The sequence below is a fragment of the Triticum aestivum genome, chromosome 7A, assembly GCF_018294505.1.
Source record: "Triticum aestivum cultivar Chinese Spring chromosome 7A, IWGSC CS RefSeq v2.1, whole genome shotgun sequence".
NCBI lineage: Eukaryota > Viridiplantae > Streptophyta > Magnoliopsida > Poales > Poaceae > Triticum > Triticum aestivum.
Genome location: NC_057812.1, coordinates 610,300,474 through 610,318,611, shown reverse-complemented (window position 1 = coordinate 610,318,611; position 18,138 = coordinate 610,300,474). Strand labels below are relative to the sequence as shown.

Here is an 18,138-nt window from a genome sequence, read left to right as displayed (position 1 = left end):
ACACACGATGACTCGCTTCCCTTGCGTCTCCGTTCATAGGCCAATTTCGGACTACATCAACATTGTCTCCCTATCTATATGCCATTTATGGACACAAACGGCCCCTCTCGCCCCCTCTCTTCCTCTCTCTCTCTGTCGCTAGCTCTCTCTTTCTCTCGCTCTCACACCCCTCTCCCACACACACACTCGATGTCTCTTCCAAATAGTCTGTTCCCCCCGCCCGCACCGGTGCTATCTCGCTACTACACATGTCACACCACTCCCCCTTCCCTTATACTAGGTTTACATCATCAGTGGTCTCTCTACTCCACATACACTCTCTCCCTCTCACACACAAACGCGTGCACAAACACACACACAAACATGCACAAACACCCATTTATCTGGATCCTCATCTCTCCTCATGTCTGCATGTGTATCTCACACACTCACTCTCTAATTATGTATACGTGTCTCCACGTTACACAACACAAAGCCCCATGTACATGTCTCTCTCTATCCCCCACACACATAGAAACAAGGAATATGTTATCATTGCCTCAGTCTCTAACATATCACACACGCACATTGTCTCTCTCTCTCTCTCGCAAACACGCTCAACAAGGGTTTCCCCATGAATAACTTACCGTCTATTCATCAACAGTCGTGGCAGTACGGAGAACACGAGACGTGAAAAAGAATAAATCTACACGTGCTTAGACCACCTAGTATGACTACTAGGACTAGAGCAAGCCAAAAAGTGCGCCGCCATCACCCCCTCCTTGTCGGTGATGGGAAAATCTTTGTTTTACACAGTCGAGAAGTCATTGTGCTAAGGCCCCACATGCCGAGGCGTTGAATAGAATGTAGATGCTAGTTTACGGAAGCAAGTATCGATAATATGTTTGTATCTCCATACTTATATTTCTTCTCTTATAAAAAAACCGAGTTGGTGATGATGGTACGTGTGCCATCTTGCAATATAGACCGTCTGATCTATATCTGACGGATGGAAATTAAACTAAAAGATACCCGCACCCCTCTCCACATTTGCAGACAAGGCCTTTCCTCGTCCATCCTTATCTCCAACAAACTTCATTGTTGAGCAATTAAGAAAGGAAGCCTCTGGAACAAACTGGCCTGGTGGCCGCTGCCGGCGTCGTCAATCCCCATGCCCCCGCTCAGTCCGACCACCAACCACCACCACACCCCCACTCCTCTTCACCTTATCTCATATTTCTTGAGATATCATTAGTTTTTACACATGGGATTACTCCCTCAAGGGTCAATCACAACAAGTGTTTTATAAAAAAAATGCATCTTGATGTTCCGTGCAATGCACGGATCTTGCTAGTACTCCTACACAAGACTAAGTTGGTGATGCTGGTGTGTCTGCCATCCGTCGTTTCTGACCATTAGATCTACATCTAACGATTTTGAGGTAAGTTGTTGCCTTTTCTCACCAACATCCCACTTGTCTACCAATTTGCAGAAAAACCATAATTAGTATCTTAAAACCAACCACATCCCTCCCTGACCTCAACAAAACAGCCCAAGGAATATATTCTAATTGAAACATAATATATCTCTAGTGACATATGTATATCAAAATTAGAGTGTTTTGTACCAAGTTTGTGAATAAGTATTATTCTAATTATAATTCGTTGCAATGGACATGAACATTGCTAGTATTTACAACCATGTATTTTTCCTAGTATTCCATAGTTTCGAGTTTTCCATCAAGATGTTAGTCACTCATGGTTGATATTTACTTTCAATCATGTACACATATGCACTATGTAACTAGACTTGCTTATTGGCTTCCAAAGTTTAACTGTCACTCCTACTTACAATATGTAGAGTACTTAACAAAAAATTACCACTTTCAACCAGCCCTAGGAAGAATCTATTGTACAAAAAATAGCAAAAACATACCCAAAATTTCTTAATCCACGCCAAAAACTACCTAGTACTCCTACCGATTAGGTTCTTTTAAACCCATTTATGACAGGGTTGGCCCACACGTCTGTTGACACGAGGGACCCACATCTGACCTTCTATCCTGTTATTCCCCCTCAAATCATTATTTTTCCTGAACATTACTTCAAACACACCCTAATCTCTTACAAAATGCCCACTCCTTAACAAGCCACTAACGGTAGTGCCTTTCTGTGTCATATGTACTGGATTTTTTCAATCTTTAGAGCGAGCTGGGATTGTGTCAGCGCGCCAACATATTTAGTTAGTATGTGAATGTGGCACAAATATATCATGTCATGATGCACTTCTCTATTCAATTCAAAGTCAGAATGTGTAGAATGATCAACTTCTCTGCATTAGCGTAACTTGTCAACATAGTTGTTTAAATAAATAGCAGAGAAGCTAAAAGGTTTACAGATGAATGTGTGGAATGATCAACTTCTCTGCATTAGACTAACTTGGTCAACATAGTTGTTTAAATAAATAGCAGAGAAGCTAAAAGGATTAGAGATGAATGTGTAGAATTATCAACTTCTCTGCGTCAGCTCAAGCTTGTCAACATGGTTGTTTAGTTAGTACTGTATGTTGCAAGTTGCAAACTGGAGCATATGGCCTGCTTACACCCACTGAGATCATCACCATTTCATTCATTCGCTCATATCATACTGAGTACATGACTTAGGAGTACCTTCTTACCATGTTTATGACTTGAAATCGCAGTTAAATGGTGGTCGAAGCATGGGGCTCGCGTGCCCGACCTGCAGACCCTTGCGAGGCGGGTCCTGAGGCAGACGTGCTTCGGCGCCACCAGGTACAACATCGACTGGAGCCTGTCGGAGAAGCTGCACGCTGAGTGGGACGAGATGACGCTTTCCGAACAGGAGAGGTTCCGGCAGAAGGAGTACGTCCACTACAGCAGCGTCCTCGCCCGCGCCTCCCCGCTCCTGCACGGTTCCTCCGTGAAGCAGCACGACAGGGTCACCTTGGTGCTGCAGGACTGGATCAGACCGCAGAAACAGGCCGCTGGTCGCCACTGAGTGAGACGGCGTTCAGTTCGGCCTGGAGCGATGCTTTATCGCCTCCTCAGTTTTCTTTGCTATCTGTGTGTGCTGCTGCAATGGTGTGCAGAAGTAATCTGTCGAGTGGCAATGTCGTACTGGTACTATCGTCGTCTCTGACGAATCTCCAAGTTTTTAATTTCTTGAACTCCTGCTGGATTACCAAGTTTGTTATGTTGTGTTGAAACCCTGCTGAATTTCCAAGTTATTAGAAGTATGGTTGTGGATCAGTCTTTTCTTTCAATGTATTGTGTATTGGCTTGAGCTTTCAGTTTGGTTTTTCATGTTCACTAGGCATTACAACAAACATCTTTTTTAATGCGAAAAGGTACACCAATCATCTGAACATACAAACATGACGGTAAGGAGTTCTTGTAATCTCCTCTAAGAAGTAGTACTACTATTAATCAACAAGCCAATCCCAATTTCCAATATGGAGCACATAGCAGCTGCACCAAATCTCTTCCCTGTCGCTTAGAATTCAACTTAGAAGCAAGCATCCAACAGACAGCAGCAACAAAGGGCGGCCAAGCTGTCAAAACACAAAGGGAAAGCAAAAATGTATGTCAGCTAGCTGGTGTCGTTACACATAATACTCGTATATGCTACAAGTTCCATATATAGTACTCCCTCGGTCCTATCATAATGTAACACGTTTTTTGACTCTGATGTAGTGTCAAGAAATGTCTTACATCATTGTATGCTCGGAACAAGAGAAGAATGAAATGCAACACGTCCAACTATGCTCTGAATTCGACAGTAACTAAGTTTTGGATAACCCCGCAAAGAAAACTAAGTTTTGGATGAATTGCTCTGGAAATATGAAAAGTTTTCAGAAAATGCCGCCCTTCAGCTGGTGTCATTTTAATAAACATGTACTACTAGTATATCTAACTTATAGTTTCATAAAAAAGTACTCCCTCCGTCTCATAATGTAAGACGTTCTTTGACACTAGTGTAAATGTAAGACGTTTAACGTCTTACATTATGGGCCGGAGGAGTATATATCTAGTTTATATTGTTCACAAATCACAAATATCTTTCCGCGCCAGAAGACCTAGCGTGACAGACAGCTACGAGGTTCGCTGAGGCAACCACTCCTTTTTTTTGACAGCTGAGGCAACCACTCCTAGTGACAGACACATCAGAACGGCAGTAACGACGAGTCACGAGTGGAGGGATGCGGGGCCGACGTCACCCACCAACAAACCCAACCCACCCCGGGCCACACAAAACGCCGACCCCCCAACGTCCACCACGACCCCGACGACCCACCGGCGACGGCGAGCCCAATCTGGCTTCAGTTCAGAGATCTAACGCGATGCTAGGACCAAGCCGAGGGAATCTGAGAGAAGTAAGGAGGTGGGCTCAGTCTTGTCTTACCATCCCTCCATGAAGGACGGGCCGCTGCTCTGCTGCTGCCGCGGCGGCTGCTGCGCGTACTGAGGCGGGTCCCCCTGCTGTGGGTACCCTTGCTGCGGGTAGCCTTGCTGCGGCGGATACCCACCCTGCTGTGGCGGATAACCCCCCTGCTGCGGCGGGTATCCCTGGGGAGGGTAGCCCTGTCCCTGCCCCGGCGGTGGGTACCCGGCCGGAGGGTAGCCTGCCGGCGGGTACTCTTCTTTCCCTGGATACCCTGAGCAAAAACAACAGGATTGTATACGAGATGTGAAAGGAGGAAATTGAGGGGATGGATCTTGACTTGAGGCGAACGGGGCGGACCTTGCTGTGGAGGCACGCCGACGGGGGGCTGCTGCTGGCCGTAGTAGCTCATGGCGGCGGTTGAGTCCCCGTGCTTTGCTTCGGCCGGCGCTGCGGGGGACGACGACGAGAGAGAGGCGGGGAAGGAGACAGGGAGGGAAGGAGGGAGGCGGCGAGCTCTATGGGCGGGCGGGCGGGCGGGCGTGGACCTGTATGGTGTGCTGGACACGACAGGTAGGCGGATATTATTATTATAAGGTTTTTTAGAGTTTTTTTATAAGGTGGAACGTGGAAGAGACGGCAAAGTGGGGGCCGTTTGAGTTGGAGGTGTTGGACGTAACGGGGCCGCACCAGCAGGGTGGTTGTACCGCACTCGCGCGCCTTGCCGCGCCGGCGGCGGCGGGATAGTTTGGGCAGAGTGAGCCCTGGTGGCTGGTGGGGTACGTGGAGCATATGAGTGCCAACAACTGACTGGGGATGAATTGTCTATTCCACTGCTAATTGTCATCTAATCTGTGAACGCAAGGAAATGCAGAAATAATGTTATTATCATGCAGTCATTTCGTATAATTTCTACACACATGTAATCCAAGGATAGAAGAAAAATCACTCCTCATGTCGGTCCAAGAGGGAGCATCAACACATTCCGACATGGAGCGGTACACGGGACGTGTGGGAGGCGATGTGGTCGGCGATTGGGGAAGAGACTTAAACCCCACCTTACTGATTACATTGACCACTCTCAGTAAGGCAGGAAAATTCCTAATAACATTATCATTGCCCAAGAGATCACACATTACTTCACCCTCACGTCTTGAAATACTCCAACTTTCATGCTTAAAATTGGCCTTGCTATTGATCATATCGAGTGGAATTTTATTGTGCCAGCAGGGCCTGCCCTGAATGGGGGTAGGGAGCGGCCGCCCCGGGCCCCCAAAGTCTAGGGGGGACCCCATCAGGGGTACTATTTACCTAGTGAAATGATCGATATGATTGACTAAAGGGGGATGAATAGGCAACTACCAATTTTTAGCTTTTCTTAACAAATTAGGGTTAGCAACAAATAGGTTGTCTAGATGTGCAACTAGGCGAGCAACCTATATGATGCTAGCAATGAGAACAATAAAAGCAAGCAAGATAAACAACACAAATAAAGCTTGCACAAAGTAAAGGTAAGAGATAATCATAAGTGGAGTTGGGGGAGACGACGATGTGTTACCGAAGTTCCTTCCCTTTAAGAGGAAGTATGTCCCTGTTGGAGCGGTGTGGAGGCACAATGCTCCCCAAGAAGCCACTAGGGCCACCATATTCTCCTCATTCCCTCACACAAATACGAAATGCCGTGATTCCACTAGTGATGCCCTTGAAGGCGGCGACCGGACCTTTACAAACAAGGTTGATGCTCTCTCCAAACCCGAATTGAAGGCTCCCAACACCACCACGAAGCTTCAACACAATGGAATGTGGCTCCGAGGTGACCTCAACCGCCTAGGGTGCTCAAACACCCGAGAGTAATAAGATCCGCAAGGGATTAGTGGGGGAATCAAATTTCTCTTGGTGAAAGTGTAGATCTAGACCTTCTCAAGCAATCTCTAAAGAATCAACAAGTGTGGTTGGCTAGGGAGAAAGATCGGGCAAGAATGATCTTGTGAGCAACAATGGAGCTTGGGGGAGTAAGAGGTAAGTCATCTTGAGGAAGATGACTCCCTTAGGCTAAGTTCGGTTACACCCCCTCACAAGGGGATTGGGGGTGGATTGGAGGGGATTTTGACTTGTAGAGGGTGCAATCCCTGCCAAAGCCCTCCATTTTCCCTGTCAACCGAACAAGCCTTTATATAGTGGGGGATGAAATCCAACTATTATGCACCCACAGCCCATAAACAAGCGGTAGTACCGCTCAAGGGAGCGGTACTTCCGTTGGCACGGAAGTTCTAGTCGCTGCGTACAAATGAGCAAGCCAGGGAGGCGGCAGTTCCGCCAGAGCGGTACTCCCACTCCCACCAACGGTACTTCCGCTTGGTGATGAGCAACAACTGGAATCAACGGGTAGTAGAGGGGGGCAGTGCGGCAGTGCCGCCCGAGGCGGTACTATCGCCAGGAACTGCCGCTCTACTTTCACCCACGGGACAAAACCAGTCCAAAATGTAGTAAAAAAGCGGTACTTCACGTGGCAGAAGCCAACAGAAGTTCCGCCAGAGCGATACTACCGCGGTGAGGAGCGGTACTTCCGCTTAGCATGAGAATGCCCAGTAAACCCGCGGTAGTAGGGTGACAGCTAGGCCCGTAGTACCGCTGGAGCGGTATTACCACGCAGAACTGCTGCCCATTTACAGAACACTCAAAACAGGCAGAAGTAAGTGTCGAACTCAACGAGGAGCTAAAGGTAGAATTTATATTCTCTTCAAGTTTTATTGACCACTAATACAACTCTACGCACACTAACGTTTGCTTTGAACAAGAATAAAACTAGAGGTACTTTGCGAGAATAATAAAAGGTTAATTATTTTTAGTAGAGAGAGCTTTTGAAAACAATGAGAATGATTTGTCCCTAGATAATTGATAACTAGATCGGTAATCATTATTGTAATTTTATATAAGGAAGAGGCAAAAGCCAACATACTTTTCCATACTAGGATCACATGCACTTATGATCGAAACTCTAGCAAGCATTTGCAACTACTAAAGATCATTAAGATAAAATCCAACCATGGCATTAAGTATAAAGTCCTCTTACGTCCCATATGCAAAACCCACTTACCCGAGTTTGTGCTTCTATCGCTCATGCAACCCTGATAGTAAGCAAATTATGAACATATTGCAACATCCTACAACAGGAATCCCACACGTTTGCACGGAATGGAGGGCACCATAGGACAACACCAAAATAAAACATACAACCCAAATCAATCATGATCACCAATTAACCCATAGGGAAAACGAATCTACTCAAACATCATAGGATGCCAACACATCTTTGAATAATAGTATGTAGCATAACACACCTGTTGGGTAACGTAGCAATAATTCAAAATTTTCCTACGTGTCACCAAGATCAATCTATGGAGTCATCTAGCAACGAGGGAGAAGTGGATCTACATACCCTTGTAGATCGCGCGCGGAAGCGTTCAAGAGAACGGGGTTGATGGAGTCGTGCTCGTCGTGATCCAAATCACCGATGATCCTAGCGCCGAACGGACGGCACCTCCGCGTTCAACACACGTACGGAGCAGCGACGTCTCCTCCTTCTTGATCCAGCAAGGGGGGAGGAGAGGTTGATGGAGATCCAACAGCACGACGGCGTGATGGTGGAAGTAGCGGGATTCCAACAGGGCTTCGCCAAGCGCTGTGGGAGGAGGGAGATGTGTCATGGGAGGGAGAGGGAGGCGCCAGGGCTTAGGTTTGGTTGCCCTCCCTTCCCCCACTATATATAGGGCCAAGGGAGAGGGGGAGGGCGCAGCCTTGCCCCTTCCTCCAAGGAAGGGTGCGGCCAAGGGGGGGAGGAGTCCAGCCTCCCCAAGGCACCTCAGAGGTGCCTTCCCCCTTTAGGACTCTCCCCTCCTCTTGTCCCTTTGGCGCATGGGCCTCTAGGGGCTGGTGACCTTGGCCCATATAGGCCAAGGCGCACCCCCTACAGCCCATGTGGCCCCCCGGGGCAGGTGGCCCCACCCGGTGGACCCCCGGGACCCTTCCGGTGGTCCCGGTACAATACCGGTGACCCCGAAACTTGTCCCGATAGCCGAAATAGCACTTCCTATATATAATTCTTTACCTCCGGACCATTCCGGAACTCCTCGTGACGTCCGGGATCTCATCCGGGACTCCGAACAACTTTTGGGTTACCGCATACTAATATCTCTATAACCCTAGCGTCACCGAACCTTAAGTGTGTAGACCCTACGGGTTCGGGAGACACGTAGACATGACCGAGACGACTCTCCGGCCAATAACCAACAGCGGGATCTGGATACCCATGTTGGCTCCCACATGTTCCACGATGATCTCATCGGATGAACCATGATGTCAAGGACTTAATCAATCCCGTATACAATTCCCTTTGTCTAGCAGTACGATACTTGTCCGAGATTCGATCGTCGGTATCCCGATACCTTGTTCAATCTCGTTACCGGCAAGTCTCTTTTACTCGTTCCGTAACACATCATCCCGTGATCAACTCCTTGATCACATTGTGCACATTATGATGATGTCCTACCTAGTGGGCCCAGAGATACCTCTCCGTCACACGGAGTGACAAATCCCAGTCTCGATTCGTGCCAACCCAACAGACACTTTCGGAGATACCCGTAGTGTACCTTTATAGCCACCCAGTTACGTTGTGACGTTTGGCACACCCAAAGTACTCCTACGGTATCCGGGAGTTGCACAATCTCATGGTCTAAGGAAATGATGCTTGACATTAGAAAAGCTTTAGCATACGAACTACATGATCTTGTGCTAGGCTTAGGATTGGGTCTTGTCCATCACATCATTCTCCTAATGATGTGATCCCGTTATCAATGACATCCAATGTCCATGGTCAGGAAACCGTTACCATCTATTGATCAACGAGCTAGTCAACTAGAGGCTTACTAGGGACATGGTGTTGTCTATGTATCCACACATGTATCTGAGTTTCCTATCAATACAATTATACAATGGATAATAAACGATTATCATGAACAAGGAAATATAATAATAATCCATTTATTATTGCCTCTAGGGCATATTTCCAATAGTCTCCCACTTGCACTAGAGTCAATAATCTAGTTCACATCGTCATGTGATTAACACTCACAGGTCACATCGCCATGTGACCAACATCCAAAGAGTTTACTAGTGTCACTAAACTAGTTCACATCATCATGTGATTAAGACTCAATGAGTTCTGGGTTTGATCATGTTTTGCTTGTGAGAGAGGTTTTAGTCAACGGGTCTGCAACATTCAGATCCGTATGTACTTCGCAAATTTCTATGTCATCTTGTAGATGCAACTACTACGCTACATTTGGAGCTATTCCAAACAACTGTTCTACTATACGAATCCAGTTTACTACTCAGAATAATCTGGATAGTGTCAAAGTTTGCATCGGCATAACCATTTACGACGAACTGTTTTACCACCTCCATAATCGAGAAAATTCCTTAGTCCACTAGTTACTAAGGATAACTTTGACCGCTGTCCTGTGATCCATTCTTGGATCACTCTTGTACCCCTTGACTGACTCATGGCAAGGCACACTTCAGGTGTGGTACACAGCATAGCATACTGTAGAGAGCCTATGATAAAAGCATAGGGGACGACCTTCGTCCTTCCTCTTTCTTCTGCCGTGGTCGAGCTTTAAGTCTTAACTTCATACCTTACAACTCAGGCAAGAACTCCTTCTTTGACTGATCCATCTTGAACACCTTCAAGATCATGTCAAGGTATGTGCTCATTTGAAAGTACCATTAAGCGTTTTGATCTATCCTTATAGATCTTGATGCTCAATGTTCAAGTAGCTTAATCCAGGCTTTCCATTGAAAAACACTTTCCAAATAACCCTATATGCTTTCCAGAAATTCTACGTCATTTCTGATCAACAATATGTCAACAACCTATATTTATCAGAAATTCTATAGTGCTCCCACTCACTTCTTTGGAAATACAAGTTTCTCATAAACTTTGTATACACCCAAAATCTTTGATCATCTCATCAAAGCATACATTCCAACTCCGAGATGCTTACTCCAGTCCTCAGAGGGATTGCTGGAGCTTTGCATACTTATTAGCATCTTTCAGGATTGACAAAACCTTCCGGTTGTATCACATACAACCTTTCCTCAAAAATCGTCGAGGAAACAATGGTTTTTTGGCATCCTATCTGCAAGATTTCACAAATAATGCAGTAATTGCTAATATAATTCCAACAGACTCTTAGCATCGCTACGAGTGAGAAAGTCTCATCGCAGTCAACTCCTTGAACTTGTCGAAAAACATCTTAACGACAAGTCGAGCTTTCTTAATGGTGATACTTACCATCATTGTCCGTCTTCCTTTTAAAATCCATATGTACCTAACAGCCTTACGACCATCAAGTAGTTCTTCCAAAGTCTACACTTTGTTTTCATACATGGATCATATCTCGGATTTTATGGCCTCGAGCCATTTATCGGAATCCAGGCCCACCATCGCTTCTCCATAGCTCGTAGGTTCATTGTTGTCTAGCAACATGACTTCCAAGACAGGATTACTTACCAGTCTAAAGTAGTACGCATCCTTGTCATCCCACGAGGTTTGGTAGTGACTTGATCTGAAGTTTCATGATCACTATCATAAGCTTCCACTTCAATTGGTGTAGGTGCCACAGGAACAACTCCCTGTGCCCTGCCACACGCTAGTTGAAGAGATGGTTCAATAACCTCATCAAGTCTCCACCATCCTCCCACTCAATTCTTTAGAGAGAAACTTTTCCTCGAGAAAGGACCCGATTCTAGAAACAATCCCTTATTGCTTTCAGATCTGAGACAGGAGGTGTACCCAACTGTTTTGGGTGTCCTATGAAGATGCATTTATCCGCTTTGGGTTCGAGCTTATCAGCCTGAAACTTTTTCACATAAGCGTCGCAGCCCCAAACTTCTAAGAAATGACAGCTTAGATTTCTCTAAACCATAGTTCATATGGTGTCATCTCATCGGAATTACGTGGTGCCCTATTTAAAGTGAATGTGGTTGTCTCTAATGCCTAACCCATAAACTATCGTGGTAATTCAATAAGAGACATCATGGTATGCATCATATCCAATAGGGTGCAGTTATGATGTTCGGACACACCATCACACTATGGTGTTCCAGGCTGTATTAGTTGTGAAACAATTTCCACAATGTCTTAATTCTGTGCCAAACTCGTAATTCAGATTTTCATCTCTATGATCATATCATAGATATTTTATCCTCTTGTCACGACGATCTTTCAACTTCACCCTGAAATTACTTGAACCTTTCAATAATTCAAACTCGTGATTCATCAAGTAAATATACTCAACATCTACTCAAATCATCTGTGAAGTAAGAACATAACGATATCCACTACATGCCTCAGCACTCATTGGATTGCACACATCAAAATGTATTACTTCCAACAAGTTGCTTTCTAGTTCCATTTTACTGAAACCGAGGCTTTCAGTCATCTTGCCCATGTGGTATGATTTGCATGTCTCAAGTGATTCAAAATCAAGTGAGTCCAAACGGTCCATTTGCATGGAGTTTCTCCATGCATATACACCAATAGACATGGTTCGCATGTCTCAAACTTTTCAAAACGAGTGAGCCCAAAGATCCATCAACATGGAGCTTCTTCATGCGTTTTACACCGATATGACTTACGTGGCAGTGCCACAAGTAGGTGGTACTATCATTACTATCTTTTGGCATGAACATGTGTATCACTACGATCGAGATTCAATAAACCATTCATTTTAGGTGTAAGACCATTGAAGGTATTATTCAAATAAACAGAGTAACCATTATTCTCCTTAAATGAATAACGGTATTGCGATAGACATAATCCAACCATGTCTATGCTCAACGCAAACACCAATCTCGATGGTAGAGGGAGCGTGCGATGCTTGATCATATCAACATTGGAAACACTTCCAACACATATCGTCAGCTCACCTTTAGCTAGTCTCCGTTTATTCCGTAGCTTTTATTTCGAGTTACTAACACTTAGCAACCGAACCGGTATCTAATACCCTGGTGCTACTGGGAGTACTAGTAAAGTACACATGAACATAATGTATATCCAATATACTTCTATTGACAGCCTTCTCATCTACCAAGTATCTAGGGTAATTCTGCTCCAGTGGTTGTTCCCCTTATTACAGAAGCACTTAGTCTCGGGTTTGGGTTCAACCTTGGGTTTCTTCACTAGAGCAGCAGCTGATTTGCCGTTTCATGAAGCATCCCTTTTTTCCCTTGCACTCCTTGAAACTAGTGGTTTCACAAACCATCAACAATTGATGCTCCTTTTTTTTGATTTCTACTTTTGTGGTGTCAAACATCGCGAATATCTCAAGGATCATCATATATGTCCCCGATACATTATAGTTCATCACGAAGCTCTAGCAGCTTGGTGGTAATGACTTCGGAGAACCATCACTATTTCATCTGGAAGATCAACTTCCACTCGATTCAAGCGATTGTTGTACTCGGACAATCTGAGCACAAGTTCAACAATTGAGCTTTTCTCCCTTAGTTTGCAGGCTAAGAAAATCGTCGGAGGTCTTATACCTCTTGACGTGGGCACGAGCCTGAAATCCCAATTTCAGCCCTCGAAACATCTCATATGTTTCGCGACGTTTCAAAACGTCTACGGTGCCTTAATTCTAAACCGTTTAACTGAACTATCACGTAGTTATCAAAATGTGTATGTCAGATGTTCGCAACATCCACAGACGACGTTCGAGGTTCAGCACACTGAGCGGTGCATTAAGGACATAAGCCTTCTATGAAGCAATGAGGACAATCCTCAGTTTACGGACCTAGTCCGCATAATTGCTACTACCAACTTTCAACTAAATTTTCTCTAGGAACATAACTAAATAGTAGAACTGAATCGCGAGCTACGACATAATTTGCGAAGACCTTTTGACTATGTTCAGGATAAACAAGTTCATCTTATGAACTCCCACTCAGATAGACATCCCTCTAGTCATCTAAGTGATTACATGATCCGAGTCAACTAGGCCGTGTCCGATCATCAAGTGAGACAGACTAGTCAACATCGGTGAACATCTTCATGTTGATCGTATCTTCTATACGACTCATGCTCGACCTTTCGGTCTCTTGTGTTCCGAGGCCATGTCTGTACATGCTAGGCTCGTCAAGTCAACCTAAGTGTTTCGCGTGTGTAAATCTGTCTTACACCCGTTGTATGTGAACGTAAGAATCTATCACACCCGATCATCACGTGGTGCTTCGAAACGACGAACTTTCGCAACGGTGCACAGTTAGGGGGAACACCTTCTTGAAATTTTAGTGAGGGACCATCTTATTTACTATCGTCGTTCTAAGCAAATAAGATGTATAAACATGATAAACATCACATGCAATCAAATAGTGACATGATATGGCCAATATCATATTGCTCCTTTTGATCTCCATCTTCGGGGCTCCATGATCATCATCGTCACTGGCATGACACCATGATCTCCATCATCATGATCTCCATTATCGTGTCTTCATGAAGTTGTCTCGCCAACTATTACTCCTACTACCATGGCTAACGGTTAGCAATAAAGTAAAGTAATTACATGACGTTTATGTTGACACGCAGGTCATAAATAAATTAAAGACAACTCCTATGGCTCCTGCCGGTTGTCATACTCATCGACATGCAAGTCGTGATTCCTATTACAAGAACATGATCATCTCATACATCACATATATCATTCATCACATCCTTTGGCCATATCACATCACATAGCATACCCTGCAAAAACAAGTTAGACGTCCTTTAATTGTTGTTTGCATGTTTTACGTGGCTGCTACGGGTTTCTAGCAAGAACGTTTCTTACCTACGCAAAAACCACAACGTGATATGCCAATTGCTATTTACCCTTCATAAGGACCCTTTTCATCGAATCCGATCCGACTAAAGTGGGAGAGACAGACACCCGCTAGCCACCTTATGCAACTAGTGCATGTCAGTCGGTGGAACCAGTCTCACGTAAGAGTACGTGTAAGGTCGGTCCAGGCCGCTTCATCCCACAATGCCACCGAATCAAGATTGGACTAGTAACGGTAAGCATATTGAACAATATCAACGCCCACAACTACTTCGTGTTCCACTCGTGCATAGAAACTAAGCATAGACCTAGCTCATGATGCCACCATTGGGTAACGTAGCAATAATTCAAAATTTTCCTACGTGTCACCAAGATCAATCTATGGAGTCATCTAGCAACGAGGGAGGAGTGGATCTACATACCCTTGTAGATCGCGCGCGGAAGCGTTCAAGAGAACGGGGTTGATGGAGTCGTACTCGTCGTGATCCAAATCATGGATGATCCTAGCGCCGAACGGATGGCACCTCCGCGTTCAACACACGTACGAAGCAGCAACGTCTCCTCCTTCTTGATCCAGCAAGGGGGGAGGAGAGGTTGATGGAGATCCAACAGCACGACGGCGTGATGGTGGAAGTAGCGGGATTCCAACAGGGCTTCGCCAAGCGCTGTGGGAGGAGGGAGATGTGTCATGGGAGGGAGAGGGAGGCGCCAGGGCTTAGGTTTGGTTGCCCTCCCTCCCCCCCACTATAGGGCCAAGGGAGAGGGGGAGGGCACAGCCTTGCCCCTTCCTCCAAGGAAGGGTGCGGCCAAGGGGGGGAGGAGTCCATCCTCCCCAAGGCACCTCGGAGGTGCCTTCCCCCTTTAGGACTCTCCCCTCCTCTTGTCCCTTTGGCGCATGGGCCTCTAGGGGCTGGTGCCCTTGGCCTATATAGGCCAAGGCGCACCCCCTACAGCCCATGTGGCCCCCCGGGGCAGGTGGCCCCACCTGGTGGACCCCCGGGACCCTTTCGGTGGTCCCGGTACAATACCGGTGACCCTGAAACTTGTCTTGATAGCCGAAATAGCACTTCCTATATATAGTTCTTTACCTCCGGACCATTCCGGAACTCCTCATGACGTCCGGGATCTCATCCGGGACTCCGAACAACTTTCGGGTTACCGCATACTAATATCTCTATAACCCTAGCGTCACCGAACCTTAAGTGTGTAGACCCTACGGGTTCGGGAGACACGTAGACATGACCGAGATGACTCTCCGGCCAATAACCAACAGCGGGATCTGGATACCCATGTTGGCTCCCACATGTTCCACGATGATCTCATCGGATGAACCACGATGTCAAGGACTTAATCAATCCTGTATACAATTCCCTTTGTCTAGCAGTACGATACTTGCCCGAGATTCGATTGTCGGTATCCCGATACCTTGTTCAATCTCGTTACTAGTAAGTCTCTTTTACTCGTTCCGTAACACATCATCCCGTGATCAACTCCTTGATCACATTGTGCACATTATGATGATGTCCTACCGAGTGGGCCCAGAGATACCTCTCCGTCACACGGAGTGACAAATCCCAGTCTCGATTCGTGCCAACCCAACAGACACCTTCGGAGATACCCGTAGTGTACTTTTATAGCCACCCAGTTACGTTGTGACATTTGGCACACCCAAAGTACTCCTACGGTATCTGGGAGTTGCACAATCTCATGGTCTAAGGAAATGATACTTCACATTAGAAAAGCTTTAGCATACGAACTACATGATCTTGTGCTAGGCTTAGGATTGGGTCTTGTCCATCACATCATTCTCCTAATGATGTGATCCCGTTATCAATGACATCCAATGTCCATGGTCAGGAAACCGTAACCATCTATTGATCAACGAGCTAGTCAACTAGAGGCTTACTAGGGACATGGTGTTGTCTATGTATCCACACATGTATCTGAGTTTCCTATCAATACAATTATAGCATGGATAATAAACGATTATCATGAACAAGGAAATATAATAATAATCAATTTAACACGATTTTTTCTGGATATAACCTTCCTTACGGCTGAAGGATAGCTCCAATTGACTTCGAGGGAGCCACTCACCAGGCACGCCCCAAGGAGGGGGAGGGCGCCCTGTGAGCTTGTGAAGCCGTTGGCCCCCCTTGACATTAATTCTTGCAAAAAATCGTATATTCAATTAAAAATCTCCGTAAAATTTTATCGTGTTTGGACTTCATTTGATATGGATATTTTGCGAAACACAAAAAATGCATTCAAAAAACTGGAGCTGATACTGGGCAGTAGATTAATATGTTAATCCCCAAAATAATATAATTTGTTGCAAAAAATATGTAAAAGTTGTAATATAATGACATTAAACAATAAAAATTATGGATACGTCAAAAGTGTACCTAAAGCGACAACACATGGTGGGATCTCACACAAGAAGCTTGGGATATGAGGTTATTAGCCAAAAGGCACAAATTTCGATGGGGATGCTGGCAGTGTTGAAGATGATGAGTTGCATGGTGGGCGAAAATCTGGAATACATTTCAAAATGGATGTATTTTTAAAACACTTGAATATTTTTTAGTTACGTGAATGTTTTTCAAAATGTGCAAACAGTTTTAATACTCTTTTTTAATTGTGTTAAAATATTTTCAAAATATGCGGTCATTTTTTTAATTGTCAGTTTTTGTTTTAAATTGCAAGTATTTGTGGGAACACATTTTAAGTTGTACATTTTTTTTCAAAATGCATTAACACTTTATGAAACACTTTAACACATTTTAAATCACAGAAAAAACTAAAATGCGATAATATTTTTAAAATATGTAAACACTTTTTAAGTTTACTTCACATTTTTACAAAATTTTGTGAATGATTTATCAATTAATATATAATTGTAAAATATTTTTTTAATATCCGATGAACATTTCTATTTTTAAAGATATTCTGTTAAAATAAAATGTAACAAAATATAATAAGGGAAAAAAGAAACGAAAACCCTCGGTTAACCACACGTAGACACGGGCGGCAAGCGCTCTGCCTGCTTGCTTGCGCCACACTTAATGGCCAGCCCTGTTACCAGTTTTTTTATCTTTTCTTTTTGAATAAGTGTACTTTTTAGAAAATGTTTGCAAAGCTGAAGATAGTTTGGATTGTTTTTGAAATATTTGTGTTTTCAAATATTTGTCGGAATATACAAATTATTCCTGTTTTCATAATTTGGTCACAAATTTAAAACAGATGTTTGGGAACTCAAAAAATGGCCCTCCATTTTTTTAATAAATTCAGTAAATGTTTCGGTTTTAAAAAAAATCAGAATTTTTGAAAAACATGCAAGTTTTGAAAAATCTTGGGTATTTCACGCTTTTGAAAAGATTACCAGAATTTGAAAGTTGTTTGCATTTTAAAAAGATTATATATATATATATATATATTTGAAAAAAATCTTCAAGAGTAATATGAATATGTCTAAAAACCGGTTGGTAGAATGAGAAACAACGAGGCTATGGTCTTCCTCGACTGTTTGATGCAGCAAGGGCCGAACAGCCGCGAAGTTACGCGTTTAGTTTAACCAACAACCTTTGCACAAGCTCCTAGGTGAAATAGAGAGCAATCACATTTATTTTTTTACCATCTATTGAATAACTTACATACAATCCATTGAAGTAGTTGTATGATAGCTTATTGGTTGATGACATGGACATTCTACCAACAAGACTAACATACAACTTGTTAGAGATGGCCGTAGTCGGATTGTCAGAGAAAGTGGCGCGCTTTCGACATTGCACTTTTTCGACATTGCGCTGTAGTAGGAGTATTGTTGATTCATGGGACAGAGCGGTCGTCTTCATTGACCATTCATTGGTGCTGCTTTC

General features: G+C 44.4%; 1 protein-coding gene across 1 annotated transcript; it reads right to left on the bottom strand.

Annotated features, from left to right (window-relative positions):
* Positions 1–3,314: 3,314 nt before the first annotated feature.
* Positions 3,315–4,944, bottom strand: LOC123152647 (cysteine-rich and transmembrane domain-containing protein WIH2). The gene is made up of 3 exons (XM_044572145.1): positions 4,740–4,944; positions 4,401–4,653; positions 3,315–3,549 (listed from the first exon to the last, which is right to left on the bottom strand). Exons 1-3 carry the CDS (start codon positions 4,789–4,791, stop codon positions 3,504–3,506), a joined length of 351 nt encoding a protein of 116 aa, XP_044428080.1. The 5' UTR covers positions 4,792–4,944; the 3' UTR covers positions 3,315–3,503.
* Between the last annotated feature and the right edge of the window lie 13,194 nt (positions 4,945–18,138).